This window comes from Alexandromys fortis, unplaced genomic scaffold, assembly GCF_014885135.2.
Source record: "Alexandromys fortis isolate MF-2015 unplaced genomic scaffold, M_Fortis_MF-2015_v1.1 scaffold_3, whole genome shotgun sequence".
In the NCBI taxonomy this organism is placed as follows: domain Eukaryota; kingdom Metazoa; phylum Chordata; class Mammalia; order Rodentia; family Cricetidae; genus Alexandromys; species Alexandromys fortis.
Genome location: NW_026067909.1, coordinates 17,155,325 through 17,177,602, shown reverse-complemented (window position 1 = coordinate 17,177,602; position 22,278 = coordinate 17,155,325). Strand labels below are relative to the sequence as shown.

Sequence of the window (22,278 nt, the reverse complement as noted above, 5' to 3'; positions counted from 1 at the left end):
GGGGCTGGAGAGATGGCTCAGTGGTTAAGAGCATTGCCTGCTCTTCCAAAGGTCCTGAGTTCAATTCCCAGCAACCACATGGTGGCTCACAACCATCTGTAATGAGGTCTGGTGCCCTCTTCTGGCCTGCAGACATACACACAAACAGACTATTGTATAGATAATAAATAAATAAAATATTTTTTTTAAAAAAAAGATTGTTATCAATATTAACTGATACAGGCTCTCACTATGTAGCTCTTCCCGGTCACTGCAGACTTAGAGATCCACCTGACTCTGCATTCTAAGTGCTGGGATTAAAGGTATGCACCACCACACCAGGCAAGGGTATTTTTAATTCTTATTTTGAGATAGGCTCTCATGCTGGGATGGCTCCAGGCCCTTTCTCATGGCTGTGCTCACACCTAGATATTATTCCCTTCCTTCCTAGAACCCACTAAGTCCAAGAAGCCAACAGCAATGTCCTTATCCCGTCCTCTTCCCTAATGATAGCAGCTCCGTGTCCCTTAGAGATGGGGTTGAGGAATTTAGAATTATCTGTCCTAGACTGTTTGCCAGGGCCCAGGGAAAAAGAAAGGCAGGGGTGGCTAGTAACTGAGGATGTACCAAAACCAGGCTAATTTAGGACCAGGGAACACATCCAGAAGACACAGCTTGCCCTCCCAGACACCCTGGCCCATTGTCACTTTTCCTTCACTTCCCCTCCACCTCATCCAAGGAGTTGAGGTTCTTTTCAAAGCTATTTCCCTCTCTCTCCCCGGTGCTCCCATCCCTTGCCAAAGTCTTTGATGCTATTGACCCTGAATGTAAAATGAACTTGTGAAGTTGGGATGGTTGGTGGTAGATGCCTATAAACCCAGCATCCAGGAGGTTGAGGCAGGGAGAGTACCAGTGTGAAGGCAGCCTGGGTCACAGAGCCAGGTCCTGCCTCAGCATATCAGACAACAAACAAGCAAACAAATAAACAAAAACCCTGCTCTCTAGGGCTGGGGTTGTACTTCACTTGATCAAATTTTTGCCTAACGTGCACAAGCCCCTGGGTTTGATTCTCAGTACTGCAAAAACTGGGCACACTTGTATAGGCATGTAATCCCAATAGTCAGGAGAGGGTGGCAGGAAAATCAGAAGTTCAGGGTCATCTGGTAAGACCTAGGGGTTAAAGCCAAGGACACATAAGACCCTGTTTAAACAGACAAAGCCCTCTGAAGCTCTAGAGACTTTTCTCTCTGCAGCGGCTGGTGTGCAGTTCAAAGTGCGGCCTCGGGGTACAGACCTGCCTTGGAATCCTGCCTGGCAGCCTCTTGGCTGCACAGTTTGATCGGCCTGTTTCCCTATTGGTGAAACATCTCAGGAACACTGGCAGCTCCCTTCATGGCACTGTGAGGAAGACAGTTGAAAGTGTGCTGCAGGGGCCTGGCTCTAAGGCTCGCCCTGCTCCCTTTTCTGCTTTGCCTTTTACCTACTTGAATACAATACATTCTTCCAGTGTCTGAGGATTATCAGGCCATTGGGAGACAGACAGTGTGGGTAGCCAGACAGCCTCTGCCCTCAGGTATCCGCCTAGGCTTAGGATAGAGGTCCACCCTGTGACTGACTAGTGTTACCATAGCTGCTGCAGGATGTGGAGGTTGCAAAGGTGTGAAGTGGTCAGAAGGTGTCCTGAGGCATTCAAAGACACTGCCAAACAGAAGGCAGTTTTTTGTTTGTTTATTTATTTTTAATACAGGCTCTACATAAACCTGGTTGTCTTGGAACTCACTATGTAGACCAGGCTGATCTTGAACTCACAGAGATCCACCTGCCTCTGCCTCCTGAGTGCTGAGATTAAAGGTGTGCATCACCATGACCTGTAATATATGGCAGTTTTATTTTTATTTAATTATTTATTTATACATACAATATTCTGTCTGTGTGTATGTCTGCAGGCCAGAAGAGGCCACCAGACCTCATTACAGATGGTTGTGAGCCACCATGTGGTTGCTGAGAATTGAACTCAGGACCTTTGGAAGAGCAGGCAATACTCTTAACCACTGAGCCATCTCTCCAGCCCAGGCAGTTTTATTTTCACCATAACATTAAAAGTTTTCTTGTTGTGGGCTGGAGAGATGACTCAGCAGTTAACAGCACTAGCTGATCAGAGGACCCAGGTTCAATTCCCAGCACCCAATGGCAGCTCACAACTGTCTGCAACTCCAGTTCCGGAGGCTCTGACACTCTCACACAGACATTCATGCAGACAAAACACATTAAATAAGAATAAACAAATCCTTTTTAAAAAGCTCTCTTGGACTGGGGAGATGACTCAGCGGTTAAGAGCACTGGCTGTTCTTCAAAAGGTCCAGAGTATAACTCCCAGCAACCACATGGTGGCTCATAACCATCTGTAATGAGATCTGGTGCCTTCTTCTGGCCTGCAGGCATACATGCAGGCAGATCACTGTATACACAGTAAATAAATAAATAAGTAAATCTTAAAAAAAAAATGCACAAAAAAATAAAAAAATTAAAAAAAGAAAGGTTTCTTATTGTTACATCTTTCTTCTGAAGGATGGGAAGCCTGTCTGCCTTGTTCATCGCATTGTCTAGAACAGTTCCTGGCCCACCACTGGGCTAATAAGCATTTGTTGAATAAAGAAGGCCATGTTAGTATGTGGAGGCCAGGACATCAGGAGGTGGCATGATAAAAAGGAGGACAGTAGTAAAGGAACTCTAGCTGGGCGGTGGTGGCGCACGCCTTTAATTCCAGCATTCGGGAGGCAGAGGCAGGTGGATCTCTGGGAGTTCGAGACCAGCCTGGTCTACAGAGCAAGTTCCAGGACAGCCAGGGCTGTTGCACTGAGAAACCCTGTCTTGGGGGGAAAGAAAGAAAGGAAGGTTTATTTAAAGAAAGAAAGAAAGAAAGAAAGAAAGAAAGAAAGAAAGAAAGAAAGAAAGAAAGAAGGAAGGAAGGAAGGAAGGAAGGAAGGAAGGAAAGAAAGAAAGAAGATGGTCTAGGTAGAATAAAGAGTAAAAAGACCAAAGCCTGGTGGGGCAGGAACAAAACATCCAGGATCTGGGACTTGTCTGGAAAGCAAAGAGGAACCACTTGCTCAGGGGTGTGTCTAGTAAAGCAAGAAGGAAGAAGGGAGGGAAAGGACAGAGAGAAAGAATAAGGCAGAGGTGAGATAGATGGACAAAGAGAGGAAGCTGACCTGCCGTGGTGGCACATACCTGTAATGGCAACGTTTGGGAGGTAGGAGAAAAACTAGAAGTTCAAGGTCATCCTCAACTACAAAGTGAATTCCAGGACAGCCGGGACTGTTTCACAGAGAAATCCTGTCTGGAAAACAAAACAACAAATCTCCCCCAACAGACACAAAAGGAGAGAAACAAAAATTAAGAATAGTTAAGAGTTACATGGAAACTAGTTTCTGAGAGCGTTAATAGTAAATGAGTCGGGTGACACATGACTGCTCACTGTCGCTCGCCTGTAACGTCAGTTCCAGAGGACCCACCATCCTCTTCTGGCTTCTGTGCACGTGGTGCACAGATGTACATGCAAACAAAAAACTTATACAAAAATATAATAACGTGTGTGTGCTGTGTGTGTGTTAAGAGAGAGGGTTTCTCTGTGTAGCCCTGGCTGTCCAGGAACTAGCTCTGTATACCTGGCTGGCGTGGAGCTCAGAGATGCTTCTGTCTTTGCCTCCCGTGTGCACCACCGCTCGGCTATTAACAGGGTTTTTTAACGCAGAGGCGACCAGTTGGGAGGTTCCTCTCAGCACCGTCTCAGGCAGGCCTTGCGGAGAGAGGATGCTAAACAGCTACATGAATGGGGGGAGGAGTCAAGAATTCTGTTAGGCTTCTTGCTTGTGTGATTGGGTGGCTCTAGACGTCACTCTCGAAGATGGTGGAGGTGGGACAGAAGGTGTATCATTTCTCCTCCCATCGGGGTAGGATGGTGTCGATTGGCTGCTTCGAGGAGCGCGCCAAGTGACGTCATTTCCGAAATAGTTCCGGGCTGCCGCGTCCGTCAACTTCAGCGCCGGAACTTCCGGCTGGTGTGGCCATCTTGACTTCCTGACCTTGGTCTCCCGCTGGTCCTCTTCTTTGGTCGGGGCGCCATCATGTCTGTCCTGACGCCACTGCTGCTGAGAGGCCTGACCGGCTCGGCCCGGCGGCTCATGGTGCCGCGCGCTCAGGTCCACTCGAAGCCGCCGCGGGAGCAGATCGGGGTCGTGGTGAGCGGGACCGACAGGGTGCTGGGGGCGGCTTGCAGCCCTTGCTCGGGCCTGGCTGCAGGGCGTGGATGGGACAAGTTGCTCGGATGCTCTTAAGCCCTAGGTCTTTCTCTCCCCCAAGTCCTTGGATCTCAGGTCAGCCCGTCAGCCCCTGCTTGGTTGTTTACTCGCTGCTCAGCCTCTCCAAACCGGTTTACCTTTCCATTTTTGGTGGGAAATGCCTGATGACTGACAGGCAGCGACGGTAATGGTTGTTGCCGCTATCTTTTTTTTAACTAAGAAATGTCGAAGTCCCATTTTGTCTTTGGAATTCTCAGAAATGAAGGATAGCTATGTGGACAATTTTCACTTTTTAAACTTTTTTTTAAATTGAGGCAAGGGTCTCACCTAGCCTAGGATGGCTTCGAATTTGTAGCCATATTTGACCTTGAACTGATAATCCTGTCTGCACCTGTTTAGTGCTGGGATTGCAGGCACGTGCCATCGCATTTGGTTTTATGTGGTGCAGGCGATCAAACCCCAGCTTTGTTAGAAGCTACACCTCTGCCCAGGCCCTCCTCCTTTTTATTTTATTTTTTTTATTTTAAGCTTTCCTGTTTTTAGTGAGAGCGGGTCCTGAATCCAGGCAGCTGGGCACTGAATTAGGAGGAAACTGACAATCAAGTCATGCCTGCCTGTAGTCCCCACTGCTGGGGTGGTTGAGGCAGGAAGACCGAGCTCAGGAATTCAGGCCAGTTTGGGCAACATAATGAAACATGTATTTGGTGTGTGATTACAGGAAGACTTAAGCGTGGGTCCTGGCTGCCAGGTAACAAGCCAGGTGTTTGTAACTCCAGCTCCAAGGGATCTGACACCTTCCCCTGACCTTTGGGAAAGCACAGGAGCACACACTTGTGCTCACACCCCAACACACACCACACAGATGCAGCTAAAACAAATCTTTAAAAGTAACAAAAACCCAAAAAAAGCCGGCGGTGGTGGTGCACGCCTTTAATCCCAGCACTTGGGAGGCAGAGGCAGGCGGATCTCTGTGAGTTCGAGGCCATCCTGGTCTACAAGAGCTAGTTCCAGGACAGGCTCCAAAACCACAGAGAAACCCTGTCTCGAAAAAAAAAAAAAAAAAAAAAAAAAAAAAAAAGTAACAAAATCCAGGCAGGCAGTGGTGGCACATGCCTTCAGTCCCAGCATCCATCAGGCAGACGCAGGCGGTCTACTAAGTGAGTTCCAGGACAGCCAGAACTACATAGAGAAACCCTGTCTCGAAACAACAATAACTTAAAAAAAGAAAGAAAATACACAAAAAAAACAAGGACCTGGGGAAATGGCTTATTTTGTACAATACTTGCCTCACAAGCATAAGGATTTGAGTTTGGACACCCAGCCACCAGCTAGTCTTTAACTTCAGCGTTGAAGGGGGCAGAGGCAGGGAATTCCCTGGAGCCCATCTACCCAAGTCACTGAGCTCCTGGTTCACTGAGAGTCTATCTCCACGCCTAGCAAGTGCCTACAGAATCCTTGCCCTGAGGCATCCTTCTTTCTTGTGCTCTGTGTAGGAAGTCACCGTTGGGCTCACTTCCTGCTTCGTCTGTTGCCTCCTGCCTGCGGGCTGGGTCCTGTCGCATCTGGAGAGCTACAAGAAGCGGGAGTGAAGGGAGTTTCCTCCCCCTGTGACTAGACCACCCTTGCCAGCCCATCTTGATCATGTTTCCTGCATTCCTGGCTGGCCTTCCCTGGGATCATGCCATTCAATTCCAGTCACCTCTTCTGCAATCATGACCTCTCGATGTTTCCATGGTGATAACTGGGACCACATATATTGCTGCTGCTTGGTGGGGTCCCCCTTGTAACAATAAAGTCTGTTTAAACCTTGCCCCAGAAGTACATCGTGCCCTCCTGCCCTGGGCTCCTGCCTGCACAGGAACCGAGGATGGTGTTGGATTGGGGCTTATGGGGGGGGGGGGGCACTTGGCTGGGCAGGTCCCAGTGCTGTCTGAGGTTTTCTAGGTGTGTGTCAGCTGTACTTTACTCATTTAAATGGTTCTCGGCTTCTGGAAAACGCCTGTTGAGTGCTCATCCCTTCCAGTTTCCTTGCCTGTGGCAAGTTCATTGGCTCCCTGTAAGTGCTGTCTATGCAGAGGACTCCACTTTTAAGGCCAGCTGTAGTGTGATGCTTTATCAAGCGTCTTTGCTGGCTTGGGTGTCCATGTGCAGTACCTTGCAGGTAGTGGGTATGGTGGAGCCCAAGGGGTTTATGCTGGGCATTACCACCACTTATGTCAAATTCAGGGCCTGTTTAGTCCTTCATAAATGCTATCAGCTGAGCGGCCTTCCTCATTGTACCTCAGTATTTTCAGGAGGGGGCGATCTGGAGGCCTCTCTAGCCATGTGGTGCATAGGGTGCCGCACTCTGGGCCCCTGAAGGTGACATGGCTTCACTTCACTTGGATGTTTCGCTCAGACAGACACAGGGACACCATTCCCTGTGCACCTGGGGCTGGAACAGTGGCCTTCTGGAGGCTTCAGATAGAGCTGGCTCCCCTCTGTTCCCTTTACTCCTGGCTTTTCTGCATGGTGTTTGATGATGCTATACACCCAAGGCCAAGGATGCTTCCCTAAGGGTAGGAAAGGACTCCCTGTCTCCTGAGGGGCTGTTGTCCTCAACCGAGGAATTGTGGATCAGCTGCCAGAGTAGGCAGAGAATGTAACAAGGTGGGCACATTGTGAGACACTGGCTAGGGGGAGTATGCTGCTGCCTAGTCTCAAGGGCCCAGTGTTGTGACCCATACCTGTAATCCCAGCACACTGAGGCAGAAGGATCCTGATTTCTGGACTAGCCTGAGCTACATAGTAAGGATACTATCTCCCTTCCCCCCCAAACCTTCCGAGATGGTTTTTTCTGTGTAAAAAGCCTTGGCTATCCTGGAACTCATTTTGTAGGTCAGGCTGGCCTCGAACTCAGAAATCTACCTGCCTCTGCCTTCCAAGTGCTGGGATTAAAGGTGTATGCCACCACCAGCCCAGCAAGGATACTACCTCTTAAAACAAAAACCCCACTAAATAAATGGATAAAAATGAAGGGATGACTTCAAAAGTCTTGGCTAAGTAACCTCATAGCTGTCTGTACCTGCCTTCACATTTCCTGTCCATAGCTCAGGGTGGGGTGAAAACTGGGTGTGTCATCTGCTTCCTCACCTTGGAAGTGATGGAGGCTTGTGGGCTGGCAGTGGCCCTCCTTGCCAAGCTTCTGCTGCCAGAAGAGGTTCAGCTGCCCGGACCTGCTCTGTCCACCGGCAGAGATTATACCTTGATTTCAGAGCCATGGGCTGTCCTGAAGCAAGGATGCAGTTCCAGAAGTTTTGTTCCAGTTTCTATGGTAACGTCACTGCTCTGCCAAGGATTAATTATCTCCTATTTCTGTGCCCAGGAAGTATATGACAGACACCTTGTCACAGAACTGCTCGAAACCAAAGTTCTGTCTTGAGTCAGTTCAGGCTGGAGGGAAGCCAATTGGCTATAAGTTCTCATACCCTGGTCTGAGCCTTTAAGCAGGTTTAACATCTCAGGGGAAGTGGGGGGGGGGGGCTGGCACTTGGCTTGGGGACATGAAGGAGGGCTTAAGATTTCCACTGATTTGTCATGGTTGGACATCCTCACGGGCCTGGAATCTATCACTTTTTAGTGGCTCTTTCACCAAGCTAGGGATCCTTAAATGATGCCCCACCAAGTAAGGCTTTGTGCTCTGAGCTATATCTTGTGTCCTGTCTGGTGTGTGATGGGCATGGGCTGAGAGTCTGGAGACTCCAGGGTGACCTTAACAAGTCAGTTTTCAGGACTAAAATAATAATAATAAAAATGACAGGCAGGATGTCACTTCTTTGATCCCAGGAATCTATGATGTCATTTTGAATGGCCAAGGTGATTTTGCAGATGTGATTAAGGTTCTGGGCCTTGAGCCTAGAGATATCCTGGATTATCTGGGTGGCCTAGTGTGATCACCCATCACTGCATGCCCCGCAAGCAAGCCCATCCTGTCACTGCAGGAAGTGGGTTAGAGCTAAGGGATGCCTAGCCACAGTTGCAATAGCCCTGTTTACTGCCAGAGGACTGAGAGACTTCCCCTAACAGGACCATCTGGATTTTGCCAGCAGTGTGGAAAGGAAGAGATGGATTGTCTCTCAGCCTCTGGGTGACACAAAGCAAACTCATGTATGACATTTCCAGATGAATCCCATCACAGGTCTGTGAAATGGAGACTCAGAGACACTTGGAGAACGAATTTAGCCAGTAGATTTCAGTATCTCAAAATAACCTGAATGAAGCTTCCAAAAATGCAACGCAAGTGCAAACACCTGATTCAGGAGGTACCATGGGTTATGGCAAGTGTAGGGGGTGCTTGTTATCTTTCTGGGGCCAACAGGACACTGCCACAGTCCCTAGCTAGGAGTGTGGGTAGAAACTCTGTGTTCCCTTGCTCTGCTTCCCACTGTCTTGTGCTTCAGTGACTGTCACAGCTCAGCTAACTGCCCCAAAGTCCAGCCTCTGTTCAGCTCCGCATCCCTAGACCCTGGTGGGTACAGCAGTACAACTCTAGAGGTGTAGCTGGGCCACTTATAAGCTCCCAAATAAGACAGAAACTTATTAATTATGAATGCTCAGCCTTGTCCCGCTAGCTCTTTTAACTGAACCTGTTTCTATTCATCTACGTTTTGCCTTGGGGTTTTTTACCGTTCATTCTGTATGTCCTACTTTCCTGCTCCTTTGTGTCTGTCTGTCTGGCACCTGCTATCTCTTTTTCTTTTTTCCTCTTTTTCTCCTTTGAGCCTTAATTTCTCCTTCTATTTACTTGCCCTGTCCGAAGTTTTGCCCCTCATTATTGGCTGTTCAGCTTTTTATCAGACCAATCAGGTGCCTTAGGCAGGCAAGGTAAAACAACAACACATCTTTACATCAGTAATCAAATGCAACACATCTTTGCATAGTTAAATATTCTGCAACACAGAGGTTCATCTGGGAGCCCACACTTCTTGCTCTAGCTCTGCAAAACTCCCAAGTCTGTCCCAGGAAGAAGGGCCTATCTCCTGAGACCTTGGCTTTCTGCAGTGATGTTGGTTGTGCTAGGCCATGTCCTTTTTGTGCTGGTCACCTTGGCCTCACCCAGGAGGGACTGCTTCTCTGTGGCTGAGGTTTCATAGTTCCTTGACTCCTATGGGAACTCATTTCCCACCTGACAATCCTCTGTACATGATGGGCTCTGATGTTCCCAGATGGCAGGACTGTAGGGGAAGAGACTAGATCCTTTGCCTGCTGTCACATGTGACTTTCCGACATCCGGCCTGAAGCCACCCACCCATCCACATGTGTTAGCTATTGTTTTGAGACATGGTCTCATATACCCCAGGCTGGCTTCAAATTCCCCATGTAGTTGAAGACAACCACTTATTTCTAGTTCTCTACATCCAGAGTGCTGGAATTCCAGGCATTCAACAATACCATGTTCAATGTTTAATGTGTTGATGGGGATCAAATAGGGCGTTGTACAGGCACTCTACAGACTATGTCCGTAGCCATGGTGTGTGTGTGCTTGCGTGTGTATGGGAAGGTTGACTTCAGACATTTTCCTTAGTCACTCTTCATCTTATTTTGGGTGCCATGGTTTCTCTTTGAACTTGAAGCTTGCTGTTTTGGCTAGATTGGCAGGACAAGATCCAGGATCCACCAGCATCTATTCCTCCAGTGCTGGAGTTACAGGGGCATGCTGTCACACCCAGCTTTTATGTGGCTGCTGGGTATCTAAACTCAGGTCCTCATGGTTTGGCAGCAAACACTACCCACTGAGCTATCTCAACAGTCCCTACCAGTCTGTTTGATAAAGGATTTCATATTCTGTCCTGGTTGGTGTGGAACTTGATCTGTAGCCCAGACTGGCCTAGAAACTCAGTAATGCTCCTGCCTCAGTCTCCTGCATGTTAGGACTAGATATCTGAGCCACCAGCCCAACTTGTATTGCCTATTTTTGTCACTGGCCTTAGACAGTTGTGGAATGGTGAATTGGGAGGCGTAGGGCAGTACCTGTAAGTGGGATTTAGATGCTTCAGGCTAATCAGAAGCCAGGAAGTGGTGAAAAGTGTGGGACAGATGGTATGGGAGTTAGAGAACAGCTGGATAAAACCAGACAAATGGGCATCGGAGTGGAGCAAGCCCAGAATGATTGTCCACCCTGTGATATCACTCAGAGCTAGAGGCAAGTGGGTTGGAAATCCCCCTGGGTTGTGAGACCTTGTCTTAAATATACGTGAAACGTAAAATTAAAACAAGGACTTGATTGGCAATGTCACTGAGCAGTAGAACAGGAGCTTAGGATGTGAGAAGCCTTGGGTTCAGGTTCAGTCCTCAGCTCTTAAGTACAGCAAGCTAACAAGGGTTTAATAGAAAGCATGAAAGGCTGGAAGGGTCAGGAAGGGCAGGAAAGAATGAGTATGACTGTAAAACAGAAAAGGAAGAGCCCTGAGGAGAAGCAGACATCCCTCATCTCTACTGTGTCAAGACTAATGCCCTGCTGTGTGCTCTCCACCAGTGGGACAACAGAGTGAATGCTATATAAAGGCTTTATTGTTTCAGATAATAAAAGGCTGGACAGATGGTTTCGTGTTTGAAAGCATGTGCTGCTCTTGAAGAGGACCTGATTGTGGTTTCTGGCACCCACATCACATGACTAATCACCTCTAACTCCGCGGATCAGATGTCCCTGCCCTCCGTAGATTTCTGCACTGAAGGGCACATACCCCCCTCCACCTACAGACACATTAAAAATATTTTCAGAGCCGGGCGGTGGTGGCTCACACCTTTAATCCTAGCACTCGGGAGGTAGAGGCAAGCAGATCTCTGAGTTCAAGACCAGCCTGGTCTACAAGAGCTAGTTCCAGGACAGGCTCCAAAGCTACAGAGAAACCCTGTCACGAAAAAAAAAAATTCATATGTCGCCTGTGAATCATCTAAAAAGTTTAATACAAAACAATAGGAGGAGTAGGTACCAACAGGCAGTGGTGATGCACACTTCAATCCCAGCCCACCCTGAGTGCCAGGATGGCCAGGGCTACACAGAGAAACTTTCGAAAACAAAAAAGGATAGATACCAAAGATGCTGTTAAGAAAAGTTATAGGGAGGGGGAGGGAAAGGGGAGGCGGCGGTGGGGAAGAGACAGAAATCTTTAACAAATAAATAAATAAATAAATAAAGAAAAGTTATAGACTTACATAGAGAAATCGTGTCTTGAGAAACCAAGAAAGAAAGGAAGAAAAGCTATAGACTGGAAAGGGGAAATGGTTCAGAGGATAACTAAGGGTGCTTGCAGGCAAGCCTGATGCCCTAAATTGAATCCACATGATGGAATAAGGAATAAAAGAATTCCTTCAAGTTGTCCTCTGACCTCCACACATGCTCCATGCTACAGCCTCCTACACACCAACATGCCTACACCAACACATGTAATAGAACAAATATATATATAAACAGATAGATAGATAGATAGATAGATAGATAGATAGCCAGGTGGTGGTGGTGGCGCATGCCTTTAATCCCAGTACTCAGGAGACAGGCTCTAAGTGAGCTCGAGGCTGGCCTGGTCTACAGAGCAAATGTATTTTTTGAAGATATAATCTGAGGCTCTAGTTCCCACCGTTCTGTGGCTGCAGCCCGTCTGCACCCATGGGAGAGCGATGGTGGACAGCTCACAACTGTTCTCACCAGCTTCACCCCCGGACTCTTCTAGCTTCCCTGACACCAGGCAGATACATGGTGCGTATACATACACATAAATAAATCTTTTTTTTTTTTTTTTTTTTGGTTTTTCGAGACAGGGTTTCTCTGTGGCTTTGGAGCCTGTCCTGGAACTAGCTCTGTAGACCAGGCTGGTCTCGAACTCACAGAGATCCGCCTGCCTCTGCCTCCCGAGTGCTGGGATTAAAGGCGTGCGCCACCATCGCCCGGCTACATAAATAAATCTTAAAAAAAATATACGAATAAAAGCTGGGCCGGCAAGATGGCTCAGCGGGTAAAGTGTTTGCCACACGAACCTGACGACCTAAGTTCTGTCTCCAGAACCCATATAAAGGTGAAAAGAGAACGGATTTCACAAAGTTGTACTCTGACTTTACACACAAGCACCTTGGTACAAGGAAGCCTCCCATACAGCACAAGCATAATAAAAATTTTAACAACAAAAAAAAGCTGATAACAAAAGTCACGATTTCTATTTGACTTTTCTCTTTATGTTTGTGAGTCTCATTGTGTAGCTGTTAGTAGTCTAGAACTTGTGTAGACCAGGCTGGTATCTGGTCTACAAAGGTAGAGATCCACCTGCCTCTGCCTCCTGGGTGCTGGCATTAGTCGTGTGCACCATGCCCCCTGCCTGTACTTGGTTCTTCTTACTCTTGAGGAGAGCTACAAAACAAGTGCACCCTGGCCGCTGCTACCTAGGCTAGGGAACCCACACGGGAGCTGGGGCCGGGGCTGCTCAGGACAGAGAACTGCTACTGGAGAGTAAAAAGTCCCGGCTACCAACCGAGTAAATGAATGACTTCCACCTGCAAATTCAGTTTGGTGCTTGGATTTCAGGGCCCCTGCAGACGGAGTGCTCCTTTTTCTACTGGTCATCCCCATTTGTCAGGCAGAATAGAGATAAAAACCCAAGGAAAATAGGGAAGCTTTGGCAAAAATTAGCAAGGACGGTCACATTTTGGCCCAGTTTTGTTTGTTTTGAGACGGGGTCTCATGAACCCAAGCCTAGCCTGAAACTCTAGGATTACCTTGAACTCTGATCCTCCTTGTGTGATCCTTCCACGTGCCCGGATTATGGATTTAAATTCATGCTTTCTCAACCAGAACATAAAAGCCCGAAGTTAGGTCGAGGCTTTTTGGGTTTGACATCAAGGGAAAATGCTGGAAACAGGTCTCCAAAGCCTGCAGAGAACAGACTCAGTGGTGAGGGGCGAGAGGCCGCGATTTAGGGGCTCTGAAGGGCATCAGGATGTTGGCACCACTTCCTGTCTCGCGGTGGCTCCGCGCTCCGCACTGCAGCTACGGTCGCTTACCGGGAGTGCACGCGCAGCAGGGATGTTGCCTTCAGTGACTTAAATTCCTTCAGAATCCTTATCTCAGTAACACAACCTGCGTTTCAAACTCCGGTAGACGCAAAACAAAAGCGACTCGAGGAGACCCTTAGCACCTCACGACCTTCAGGAGCGTGGGGCTGTGGAGGCGCGCCGGGGTCGCCCGCCTCTCCTGGGGCCGCAGGAGCTTCCCAGCCCCTGACAACCGCCAAAGGGATCCTGTTGCTAGGGGCGTTGCGAAGGAGGGGTCACGAGGAGGGGCTCCCTTCCGGGAGGACGGCGATTAATAACCCGGAAGCGGTCGGCAGTGCGGCGCTGTTTAAAGATGGCGGCGGAGGAACCTCAGCAGCAGAAGCAGGAGCCGCTGGGCAGCGACTCCGAAGGTACGGACCGGGGAAAGGATGTTCTGCCCGGGCTGACGGGGGCGAGGCTCGGTCGGCCGTTCCCGAGGAGCTCCGGAAGGCAGGGCCGCCGAGGACCCGGCGCAGCGTGCCACGGAGCCCTTGGGCGCCTCTCCTCCCCTCCCCCTCACAATGGAAGCAGGGCCGCGGCGACCCCCGGCCGGGCGTGGTGGCGAGGTCCGCCGCTCGGCCTCTAGCGCACGCCCGGGGCGGGGCCTGGACCGCCCCGCCTCCACCGGTCCCGCGACCTCGGCGGGCTCCCCAAGTCGGCCAGCCCGAGTCCTCGCCGGCAAGCCGAGGCCTAGGCCCGGGCCGAGTCTCTCGCCCGGCCGCCCTTACCCGAGCTGCCCAAAGGCGTTGAGTGACGCCGGGCTGCCGGGCACGAAGTCTCCGGCGAGGCGTTCGGGGTGCTGCCGGCAGCCCTCTTTATTAGAACTCGTTCTGGCTTTCCAGACCCCTTGAGCAGATCCAGGCATTGTTTTCTAGTTTTCTGATCCTTAAAAAAACAAAACGGTTACGCCTTCTCTGTCTACCATGAACTTGGGCTCTGCGGATTAAGTCTCTCGAGTGGGAGGGACAGCCCAGTTGTAGGACACATAGGCTCAGCTGAGAACCTGGTATAACTATGCCCCAAAGGATCGACTTTAAACAGTCAGCCATCACGCGCACACCTAACTCTTAAGTCCACACTCTAGACTAGAGCCCGAGGACCGGGAAACTAGGTACACAGAAATTGGTGTCGATCACACTTCTAAGAAGGATCTGGGACTAGAATTAGTGTCTCCTGACCCCTCCAATGGTTGCTTAGATTAGGGTCCAAAGGATGAACCTCTCAAATCCATGGATCACCTAGAGAGTGCTTAGGTATTACTTCTTCTGGCAGACTGGCAGAATCCCAGCGTATTTTGATGATGAGGGCAAGGTGCTGGCGTTAATCCATTCTACAGGTAAGGAGAGAGGCTTTGCGGTGCAGTGACAAGTGACACTGTACAAACGTGGACTTGCTCATAGCTCTTCACTGGTTTCGACCTTGGGCAAAATGGAGTCACCTCCTTGCATTTGTTATTGGAAAATGAGCACCATTAACAATAGACAGGACCACAGAGGGATGAAGGGTGTGTCCCAGTAAAGTGCATGCTCACAGGATGCTCTCATTCCACCTAGGGCTCCACCCTCCTCATCTTGCTTTCCCCCAGAGACTCCCTTCCCCAGAACATTCCCAGGATGCTACAGAGTAATGTTAAGCAGGCAGGAAGGAGTATCAAAGCTGGAAGAGTGCTTGATGGTGATCTTTATTCTGTCACTTTATTTTTTATTTACCTATTTCTGGGGGTTGCTAGAAATAGAAGTCGGGGCTTCACACCTGTAAGACAAATATATTGTCTACCACCGAGCCTCAACCCCAGCCCTATTTTCTTTTTTTCCAAGGTAAGGCCTTGCGGTATTTCCAGGGCTGATCTCTTAACTCCTAGGCTCCTTGATCCTCCTGGTCTGGTCTGTAAGTACTGGGACTTGGAGCTCTGTGCTATGATGCTCAACTGCCCCCTTTTTTGTTTTTATTTTTTGGAGACTGGCTCTGCGTAGCTCCAGTAGCCTCAAACTTGTGATCTTCCTGCCCTAGCCTACCAAATAACACCATACCCAGCTACCTTCTCCTAAAGAGGAAGTGAAAAGCTAAAGAGGAAGGACTTTGTCAAGATTACCCAGTGGACTGTAAGACATGGGCTCCACACTCCAAACCTGCTCTGCCAAAGCCGCCTACCATAGAGATAGATACCCAGGCCCACAGTAACCCTTGCTTGGCACTTTTCTTTTTCCTTCTTTTTCTAGGTGTTAACTGTCTGGCCTATGATGAAGCCATTATGGCTCAGCAAGACCGAATTCAGCAAGAGGTGAGGGGCTGGAGAAGGTTGGGAAGGCAGTGACTGAGGACTTGATGGTGGGGATGTGTAGTTAGGGCCTGAGGCTTAGTGTCTGTTTTGAAGCCCTCCCTCTCCAGTCTATGCTTCAATGGGAGTTCCTGTGCCACTGAGTGACCAGCCCAGAACCCTTTTGTAGGTGTTAGGCATAGGTTACTCAACCCCCTTGCCAGAGTCTGATGGATCCCTGCCTCCTGCAGATTGCTGTGCAGAATCCTCTGGTGTCCGAGCGTCTGGAACTCTCAGTCCTGTACAAGGAGTATGCTGAGGATGACAACATCTATCAACAGAAGATCAAGGTGGGATCCTGGCCAGAGGGGCAGGAGGAAGCCTGCTTCAGACCTGTGCTTTGCTAGGCCTATTCTTTGAGAGGGTAGGGTGTTGGGGGAACGGGACACACCTCTCGCTGCTAGTTCTTGAAGTGTGCAGCCTCTGGACTGAGTCCTCCATTCACATCAGATTGCCACTCAGCAGCTGTCTTCTTGGCAGGTCCTTCAGTGTCTCTGAGCCCTGGGTGTCCTCATCTGTAAAATAGGGACAGTGAAAGCATCTGCTGTAGGGTGGCTGTAAGGTTGAGGTAGGTGTTGCTCGGGTGGGACCAAGTGCAGGCTGGGTGGGCACTGACAACTCAGTATCCAGCCAGGGGCCAAACTTGCTGGTGTTGGGATGGGTGGACAGGTCACATAGAGACCTGTCCTACAGTCTGTCTGGATCTTTGTGGAGGACAGACCCCTGTGTATGTCCTTGATGCATCACTTAAACCGAAGCAAGTTTCTTTACCAGCCACCCCAAAGGCTGGGAGCGGTGGAGGTTGAATTGTGACCCTGGTATGAAAACAGTATTTAATAGACAGCCTGAGGAGGTAGGAAATGGTGTACTTCAGTCTTCTCTGTAGATCGTAGGTGTTTATGTTCTTTACTTGGAGCTGGGACCTTCAGGTGGTCAAGCGGGTAACCCAGTGAATGAAGCTGCCTAAGAAGTTAACTGGGAGGACACCGTAGCACAAAAACAGGCATGGTAGGGTATTGTAGGCAGAGGGCCGCTTGTTCATCCCTGCTGCCCAGCTAGCTTAGCCCCAAAATAACCACACAGAAACTGTGTTCATTACATCACTGCTTGGCCTATTAGCTCTAACATCTTATTGGCTAACTCTTACACCTTGATTTAGGCCATTTCTATTAATCTATGTATCACCACATAGCAGTGGCGTACCAGATAAAATTCCCAGCATGCGTCTCTGGAGGATCCATGGCATCTCTCTCTGACTCTGCCTAACTTCCTCCCAGCATTCAGTTCTGTTTCCCCCCCCCTACCTAAGTTCTACCCTATCAGAAAGCCAAGACAGTTTCTTTATTCATTAACCAATGAAAGCAACACACAAACAGAAGGAACTCCTACAGTAGGGAATATCCATAGTTAATCCCCTGTTGTCAGAGAAGCCAGAATTCTTGAGTAAACATTTGGTGGCTAATGAGAACTTGAGATGTTGTATAGGGCTGGAGTCCAGCTATCTCGGTAGTAGCATGAACCTAGTGTTTGCAAGGCCCTAAGGTCTGTCCTTAGCACTTGGGAGGAATGTATGTGCTAAATAACTGTTTTCAGCCTAGGTCAGCTGTGCCTAGTGTGGGATCTGTTCATACCCACTGCTCAGGGCTTTGGGGTTTCTCCAAAATACACGTGAGGACATAAAGGCCCTGACGTTTCTCATGTCTTTGCTCTCTTTCAGCCTATGGGGCAGGTTCAGGGAAGGTGTCGAACTCAGTGCTGATAGCGCTCAGCAGCGGTGTAGAAAGCAGTAGGCTTTTCTTCTCCTTTGTGGCCAGTTAGTAGAGTGGTACCCCATCCAGGGCCAATTGTCCTGCTAGGCTGCCCTGAGAAACTAACAGGATAATCCTCAGGTTCTTCCTGTCATTGAGTCAGTTAGCAAAGTGTTTGAATGTTTGAAGAAAGCTGTTGGTAGCAATGTACCTCAGCACACCTGAACTTCCATTCTGTGTACTGTTCCCAGACCCTCCTCTTCTTCCTGGGTGGTAACGACAAAGCCAGGACTGGGTGTGTACTTGGCCCCTGTGGACGAGCATTCCACAGGGTACCTGACTGTATGTGCCCCGGGAGCTTATAGCAGAGTGGCTGGGCTCTGATCAGTCTCAGTGCACCGGTCATGTTACATCCATCAGGCAGGTGCTGTGCCCCAGGCGCTAAAGATACTGCGGTTACTGGGACTGAAACAAGGTCATCTTTAATCCTGGGAAAGAATGAGGCAGAAGGATCAAGGCCAGTCTGGGCTACATATTGCAAATGCTGTCTCAATGCTGTAACACCCCACCCACCCACCAGTTTGGTTGTTGGAGTTGGTTAGTACTGTGGAGAGAAAGGAGGGGGAGAGTTATATTTTACATAGGGGTAATGGCTAAGACAGAGGCAGGCAGATCTCTGTGAGTTCGAGGCCAGCCTGGTCTACAAAGCAGGTTCCAGAACAGCCAGAGCTATTTACACAGAGAAACCCTGTCTCAAAAAAGGAAGAAAGAAAGAAGAGGACATCTGGGCAGGTGGAGGCCATCGTGAAAGCTAGTTTGGCCTGGGAATGAGTGTGTGAGTGCTGTCAGGATGCAGGGAGGACAAGGACTTGTATGTAAGGTTACTGTTGTTTTGGGGGTGAGAATGGGGAAAGACTAGTGAAGGGCCTTGGCAGTAGAACAGGAAGCAGGTGTGATGGACCAGTAATGGGCTGTGTACTGATACATTTAGGCACTAGGTATGTTGAAGGAAGAGCCTAAGGGGTTTGGTGGATGTGTTGGGGAGAAATGAGTCATCTGTGAGACTGTGGTTCAAAGCCTGGGTGTAGAAAAGGTTGGTGCAACCCATCTGTGGCAGTGGAGCTGTCTGGGGCAGTGAAGAGAGGTGTAGGGGAGGCAGGGCATTAAAGATGGAACTCTGTTTTGTTTTGTTTTTTGAGACAGGGCTTTTCTGTGTAGCTCTGGCTGTCACTGGAACTCATGTTGCAGATCAGGTTGCCCTCCAACTCAGGAACTCAAAGATCTTCCTGTCTCTGCCTCCCAAGCACTGATATTAAAGGCGTTCACCACCACTGCTCGACTTCAAAGTAGAACTTTATCTAGGTTTGGTGGCCTGAAATTTCAGTACTCCAAAGCCTGAGGCCAGAAGAGTGCTGCAAGTTCAAAGCGAGCCTGAGTTGTAAAATGAGACCCTGTTTTAAAACCAAAATAAAAGGAAAAAACTATCTGCAGACTAGGAGGTGAAGATACTGTCAGGTCTCTGCTGTTCACAGGGCAGGCAGGAAGCCCTGTGTTTGCATGTATTGTAACTGGCAGGTGTCTTGAGGACGGATACTGTGTGGTTTGGTGAGATCCCTGTCCTTTAGGATGGAGAAAGATGCAGGTTAGTCTGGGAGAGAGCAGGTAAAGAAAAGATGGGGTACAGCATCACTGTCCAGAGGCTGGGCCGGGGAAGGCCGCATTGACCCTGCTATGGTAGCTCTAGCTCGTTTTTGACCTTGGTTGGACAAAAACCTCCCATAGGAGTTTCTGTTTTTATGGGGAGACCTATCTGGATCTTACATGCCTGTGGAGTCTATAAACTATAATCTATGAACTAGATTCATATCCTTGAATCTGAGAGAGGACATGAGCTGGTAGTGAGGATTGGGGTAGCTAAGTGGCAGATGTCAGGGCTATGTTCTCAGTGTGAAGGGCTCTGATTACTGAGCGTTGCCTGAGGGTTGTCCTCTGGCAGGTGTCTGGAGGGAGGGTACTGTGTGGTTTTTTGGGAGCCCCGCCCTTTAGAGTGGAGAAGGGTGAGGGGTAGCCTGGGAGAGAGCAGGTAAATTAGGAAGGGGCAGGCTGAAGAGAACAGGGTTGGGTATGTCCAGGTGGCTGAGTGAGACCCTGCTTACCCAGCAGCCCTAGGAGTCACAGGGATGTGCTTCAACTGGGGAAGGTGGAAAAGGCTGAAGGCTGTGGGCAGGGACTGAGTGGATGGGAGAGCTGCTGTGTGTAACTGGAGCCCTGCCGGGCAAAGGAACCGCAGATCTTCAGAGAGCTGGTGCTGTGGCTTGCCCTGTCCCCTGCTTTGCCATGCCTGGATTGAAAGACCTGAAGAGCTGCATTAGCCAAGGACAGGTCATCTGCTTTTATAAGTAGCACCCACATGGCAAGCAGCTGGTGACTGTACAACCTGTTGGTACATAAGTGCATAGCTTCCAGGAGCTTCCAGGGAGGGCTCTGCTATGGCTATTTCTTGAGCTGGCCCTGGCCTGGCTGGATGTTAAACTGGGCCGCTCTTCTGCAGGACCTCCACAAAAAATACTCCTACATCCGGAAGACCAGACCCGATGGCAACTGCTTCTACCGAGCATTTGGATTCTCCCACTTGGAGGCACTCCTGGATGACAGCAAGGAGCTGCAGCGGTGAGGAGGGCGCCGGGGGCTCTAGGCCCCTCTTGCTGAACAGGATCCAGGCTTAGGCCAGCCATCAACTGGGTTGTTTGGGATTTCCTTTTGAACTTGGTGGGTGGTCTTGTCTAGGTAGGACTGGGCTGGCTAGGCCTTTGCTTTGCTGGCTGAGAAGCCCATGCTGGCCTCACATCCCTTCCCAACACAGGTTCAAGGCTGTGTCTGCCAAGAGTAAAGAGGATCTGGTGTCCCAGGGCTTCACTGAGTTCACAATCGAGGACTTCCACAACACGGTGAGCCTAGCTGTCTCAGGCTGGGCCGGCAGGGAGGGTGGCTCTGTAGGCTGTGGTAAGGGTAGCCTCTCCTCACTCATTTTTCCTCATTTAACCTTTGTCCCTGGGTGGGGCAGTTCATGGACCTTATCGAGCAGGTGGAGAAGCAGACCTCGGTAGCCGACCTGCTGGCCTCCTTCAATGACCAGAGCACCTCAGACTACCTTGTGGTCTACCTGCGACTGCTCACCTCAGGCTACCTGCAGCGAGAAAGCAAGTTCTTCGAGCACTTCATTGAGGGTGGCCGGACTGTTAAGGAGTTCTGCCAGCAGGTGCCACCTCCTCTTCAACTCTGCCCTGGGACCCTCCTTTTCTCTTTTATTTAAGGGTGGAGCATGCCAGGGGGAGGTGTGGGATCTCAGGGGGAGGGGTTTTGGGACAGGCCTGACCTGCCCCTTTGCCACAGGAGGTGGAACCCATGTGCAAGGAGAGTGACCATATCCACATCATCGCCCTGGCCCAGGCCCTCAGCGTGTCCATCCAAGTAGAGTACATGGACCGTGGTGAGGGTGGCACCACCAACCCACACGTCTTCCCTGAGGGCTCCGAGCCCAAGGTCTACCTTCTCTACCGGCCTGGACACTACGATATCCTCTACAAATAGGGCTGGCTGGCCTGCTGCGCCGTGCCTGCCTCCCCCTACCAGGCGCTAAACATGTACAGAGGGTTTTTGGTTTGGTTTCTTTTTTCTTTTTCTTTTTTTTTTTTTTTTTTTTTTTTTGTGGTTGTAAATGGTCATGTTTTCACTCCTCCCTTATCCTGTCACACACCTTCCATGTTTTATTAAAGGGGATGCTGGTGGTGAGCCCGAGTGTGCGTTTCCCTGCTCTGCCTTACCTGCCTTACCTGCCCGCTGGCTGCTGTGTGCCTGGCTGTCCCTTCCCCCAGGGTGGATCCCCTAGCTTTCTACCTAGTTACCCCCAAGCATTTCTGCCAAGAGAAGTTTGAGGAGGCTAGGCCTCCAGGTTCCTTGGAGTTCTGCTTTCTACCCACCCTAAAGTCTGCCCCCTTTTCTCCTTGACTTTCTAGGGGTTTTCATGGGAACTTTGGAAGTTCCTTGGGAACTTGGTTGGAGGTCTCTGGTCACCCATACTCTAAGCTGCCCCTTAGACTAGTTCTAGATTTGCTGTTCTGGCCAGGGCCCACAGGTCACAGCTTTCTGCCCACCTCCAGGGGTCTGCATGATTGAGGAGTCCTGAGATGAGAGGTTATGGGAGGAGGCTGACCAGGTAGGTGGAGGAGCTGGCCTGGTGTGGGAGGAACATAAGGCCTCATGTCTAGGCAAGGCTTGCCTGTACTGTTCCCCAGAGTCCCCTGCCTGTGCTTGCTCTGCACCCTCTTGCTTGAGCCATATCTGCATTACCTGCCTCTTCGCTTTCTCCTCCCACCCAGCACATGTGGGGTCTCAGCCCAGGCTGTGAGCTCCTTGGGGGCAGGCCCTCAATAAATGTGAAGTACTGCCGCCGCCTCTGCTGTCTGGCCAATGCCTCACTCACCCGCCTGGTGCACCCAGGGCTCTTGTAGCCTCTTGAAGCAAAAACAGTGCCCAAGACACCATATTCCTACCAAGGGCTACCTTCCTCCTGGGCCCCAGTCAGACCCAGACCCCAGCACTTGGACAAGTGAGGCTGAATCAGACAGCTTTATTAAGAGGCTTCTGAAAGAGGGCAGGATACGCTGAGGGGAAGGACAACCCAGCGCTGGTCAGGCTGGAACAAGCAGTTGGCTTCCGAGACCTCTCTTAGAGTTGGGAGCGAGGTTCCACAGGCCCAGGTGGGTCTGAGGGTAGAGCAGATAGGTCAGAGGGAGTTGAGGACTTCCGAAAGCTGCAGGGCCCCCTCCCTAGCTTCACCACCCCACTGCACAGAGGTGGGCAACAGCAGGTT

General features: G+C 50.0%; 3 protein-coding genes and 1 long non-coding RNA gene across 7 annotated transcripts in view; 2 read left to right on the top strand and 2 right to left on the bottom strand.

Moving 5' to 3' along the window:
- LOC126498348 (uncharacterized) overlaps positions 1–3,824 on the bottom strand; it is a 6,964-nt gene extending 3,140 nt beyond the window's left edge. Inside the window, exons 1-2 of the long non-coding RNA XR_007590819.1 lie at positions 3,648–3,824; positions 3,211–3,319 (exon numbers count right to left, since the gene is read on the bottom strand). This is a non-coding gene — a long non-coding RNA (uncharacterized lncRNA). The remainder of the gene's footprint in view (positions 1–3,210; positions 3,320–3,647) is intronic.
- Positions 3,825–4,023: 199 nt separating this feature from the next.
- On the top strand, positions 4,024–6,090 carry Cox8a (cytochrome c oxidase subunit 8A). Its single transcript, XM_050136902.1, has 2 exons — positions 4,024–4,220; positions 5,774–6,090. Exons 1-2 carry the CDS (start codon positions 4,107–4,109, stop codon positions 5,867–5,869), a joined length of 210 nt encoding a protein of 69 aa, XP_049992859.1. The 5' UTR covers positions 4,024–4,106; the 3' UTR covers positions 5,870–6,090.
- Positions 6,091–13,588: 7,498 nt separating this feature from the next.
- Otub1 (OTU deubiquitinase, ubiquitin aldehyde binding 1) lies at positions 13,589–21,197 on the top strand. 3 transcript variants are annotated; one of them, XM_050136886.1, is made up of 9 exons: positions 13,656–13,711; positions 15,158–15,227; positions 15,351–15,442; positions 15,560–15,621; positions 15,849–15,947; positions 19,957–20,075; positions 20,269–20,353; positions 20,470–20,664; positions 20,799–21,197. In XM_050136886.1, exons 4-9 carry the CDS (start codon positions 15,592–15,594, stop codon positions 20,994–20,996), a joined length of 726 nt encoding a protein of 241 aa, XP_049992843.1. In that variant the 5' UTR covers positions 13,656–13,711; positions 15,158–15,227; positions 15,351–15,442; positions 15,560–15,591; the 3' UTR covers positions 20,997–21,197. The 3 variants fall into 3 exon arrangements, with proteins under 3 accessions (XP_049992842.1, XP_049992843.1, XP_049992844.1); XM_050136887.1 differs by lacking the exon at positions 15,158–15,227 and adding an exon at positions 14,613–14,676 and having other exon boundaries at positions 13,674–13,711; XM_050136885.1 differs by lacking the exons at positions 15,158–15,227; positions 15,351–15,442 and having other exon boundaries at positions 13,589–13,711.
- The window catches only part of Macrod1 (mono-ADP ribosylhydrolase 1), a 142,313-nt gene continuing 141,106 nt past the window's right edge, over positions 21,072–22,278 (bottom strand). For both annotated transcript variants that reach the window (XM_050136878.1, XM_050136879.1), the window contains one exon: positions 21,072–22,171. In XM_050136878.1, the coding sequence (XP_049992835.1) occupies positions 22,134–22,171 (38 nt within the window). In that variant the 3' untranslated portion in view covers positions 21,072–22,133. The remainder of the gene's footprint in view (positions 22,172–22,278) is intronic.

Excerpts from the sequence above, each read along its gene's own strand:
- Cox8a (XM_050136902.1), top strand. The coding sequence starts at position 4,107 with ATGTCTGTCCTGACGCCACTGCTGCTGAGAGGCCTGACCGGCTCGGCC. Across the intron at positions 4,221-5,773 it reads GGGAGCAGATCGGGGTCGTG|GAAGTCACCGTTGGGCTCAC; the intron begins GTGAGCGGGACC and ends TGCTCTGTGTAG.
- Otub1 (XM_050136885.1), top strand. The coding sequence starts at position 13,654 with ATGGCGGCGGAGGAACCTCAGCAGCAGAAGCAGGAGCCGCTGGGCAGC. Across the intron at positions 15,622-15,848 it reads AAGACCGAATTCAGCAAGAG|ATTGCTGTGCAGAATCCTCT; the intron begins GTGAGGGGCTGG and ends TGCCTCCTGCAG. Across the intron at positions 15,948-19,956 it reads TCTATCAACAGAAGATCAAG|GACCTCCACAAAAAATACTC; the intron begins GTGGGATCCTGG and ends GCTCTTCTGCAG.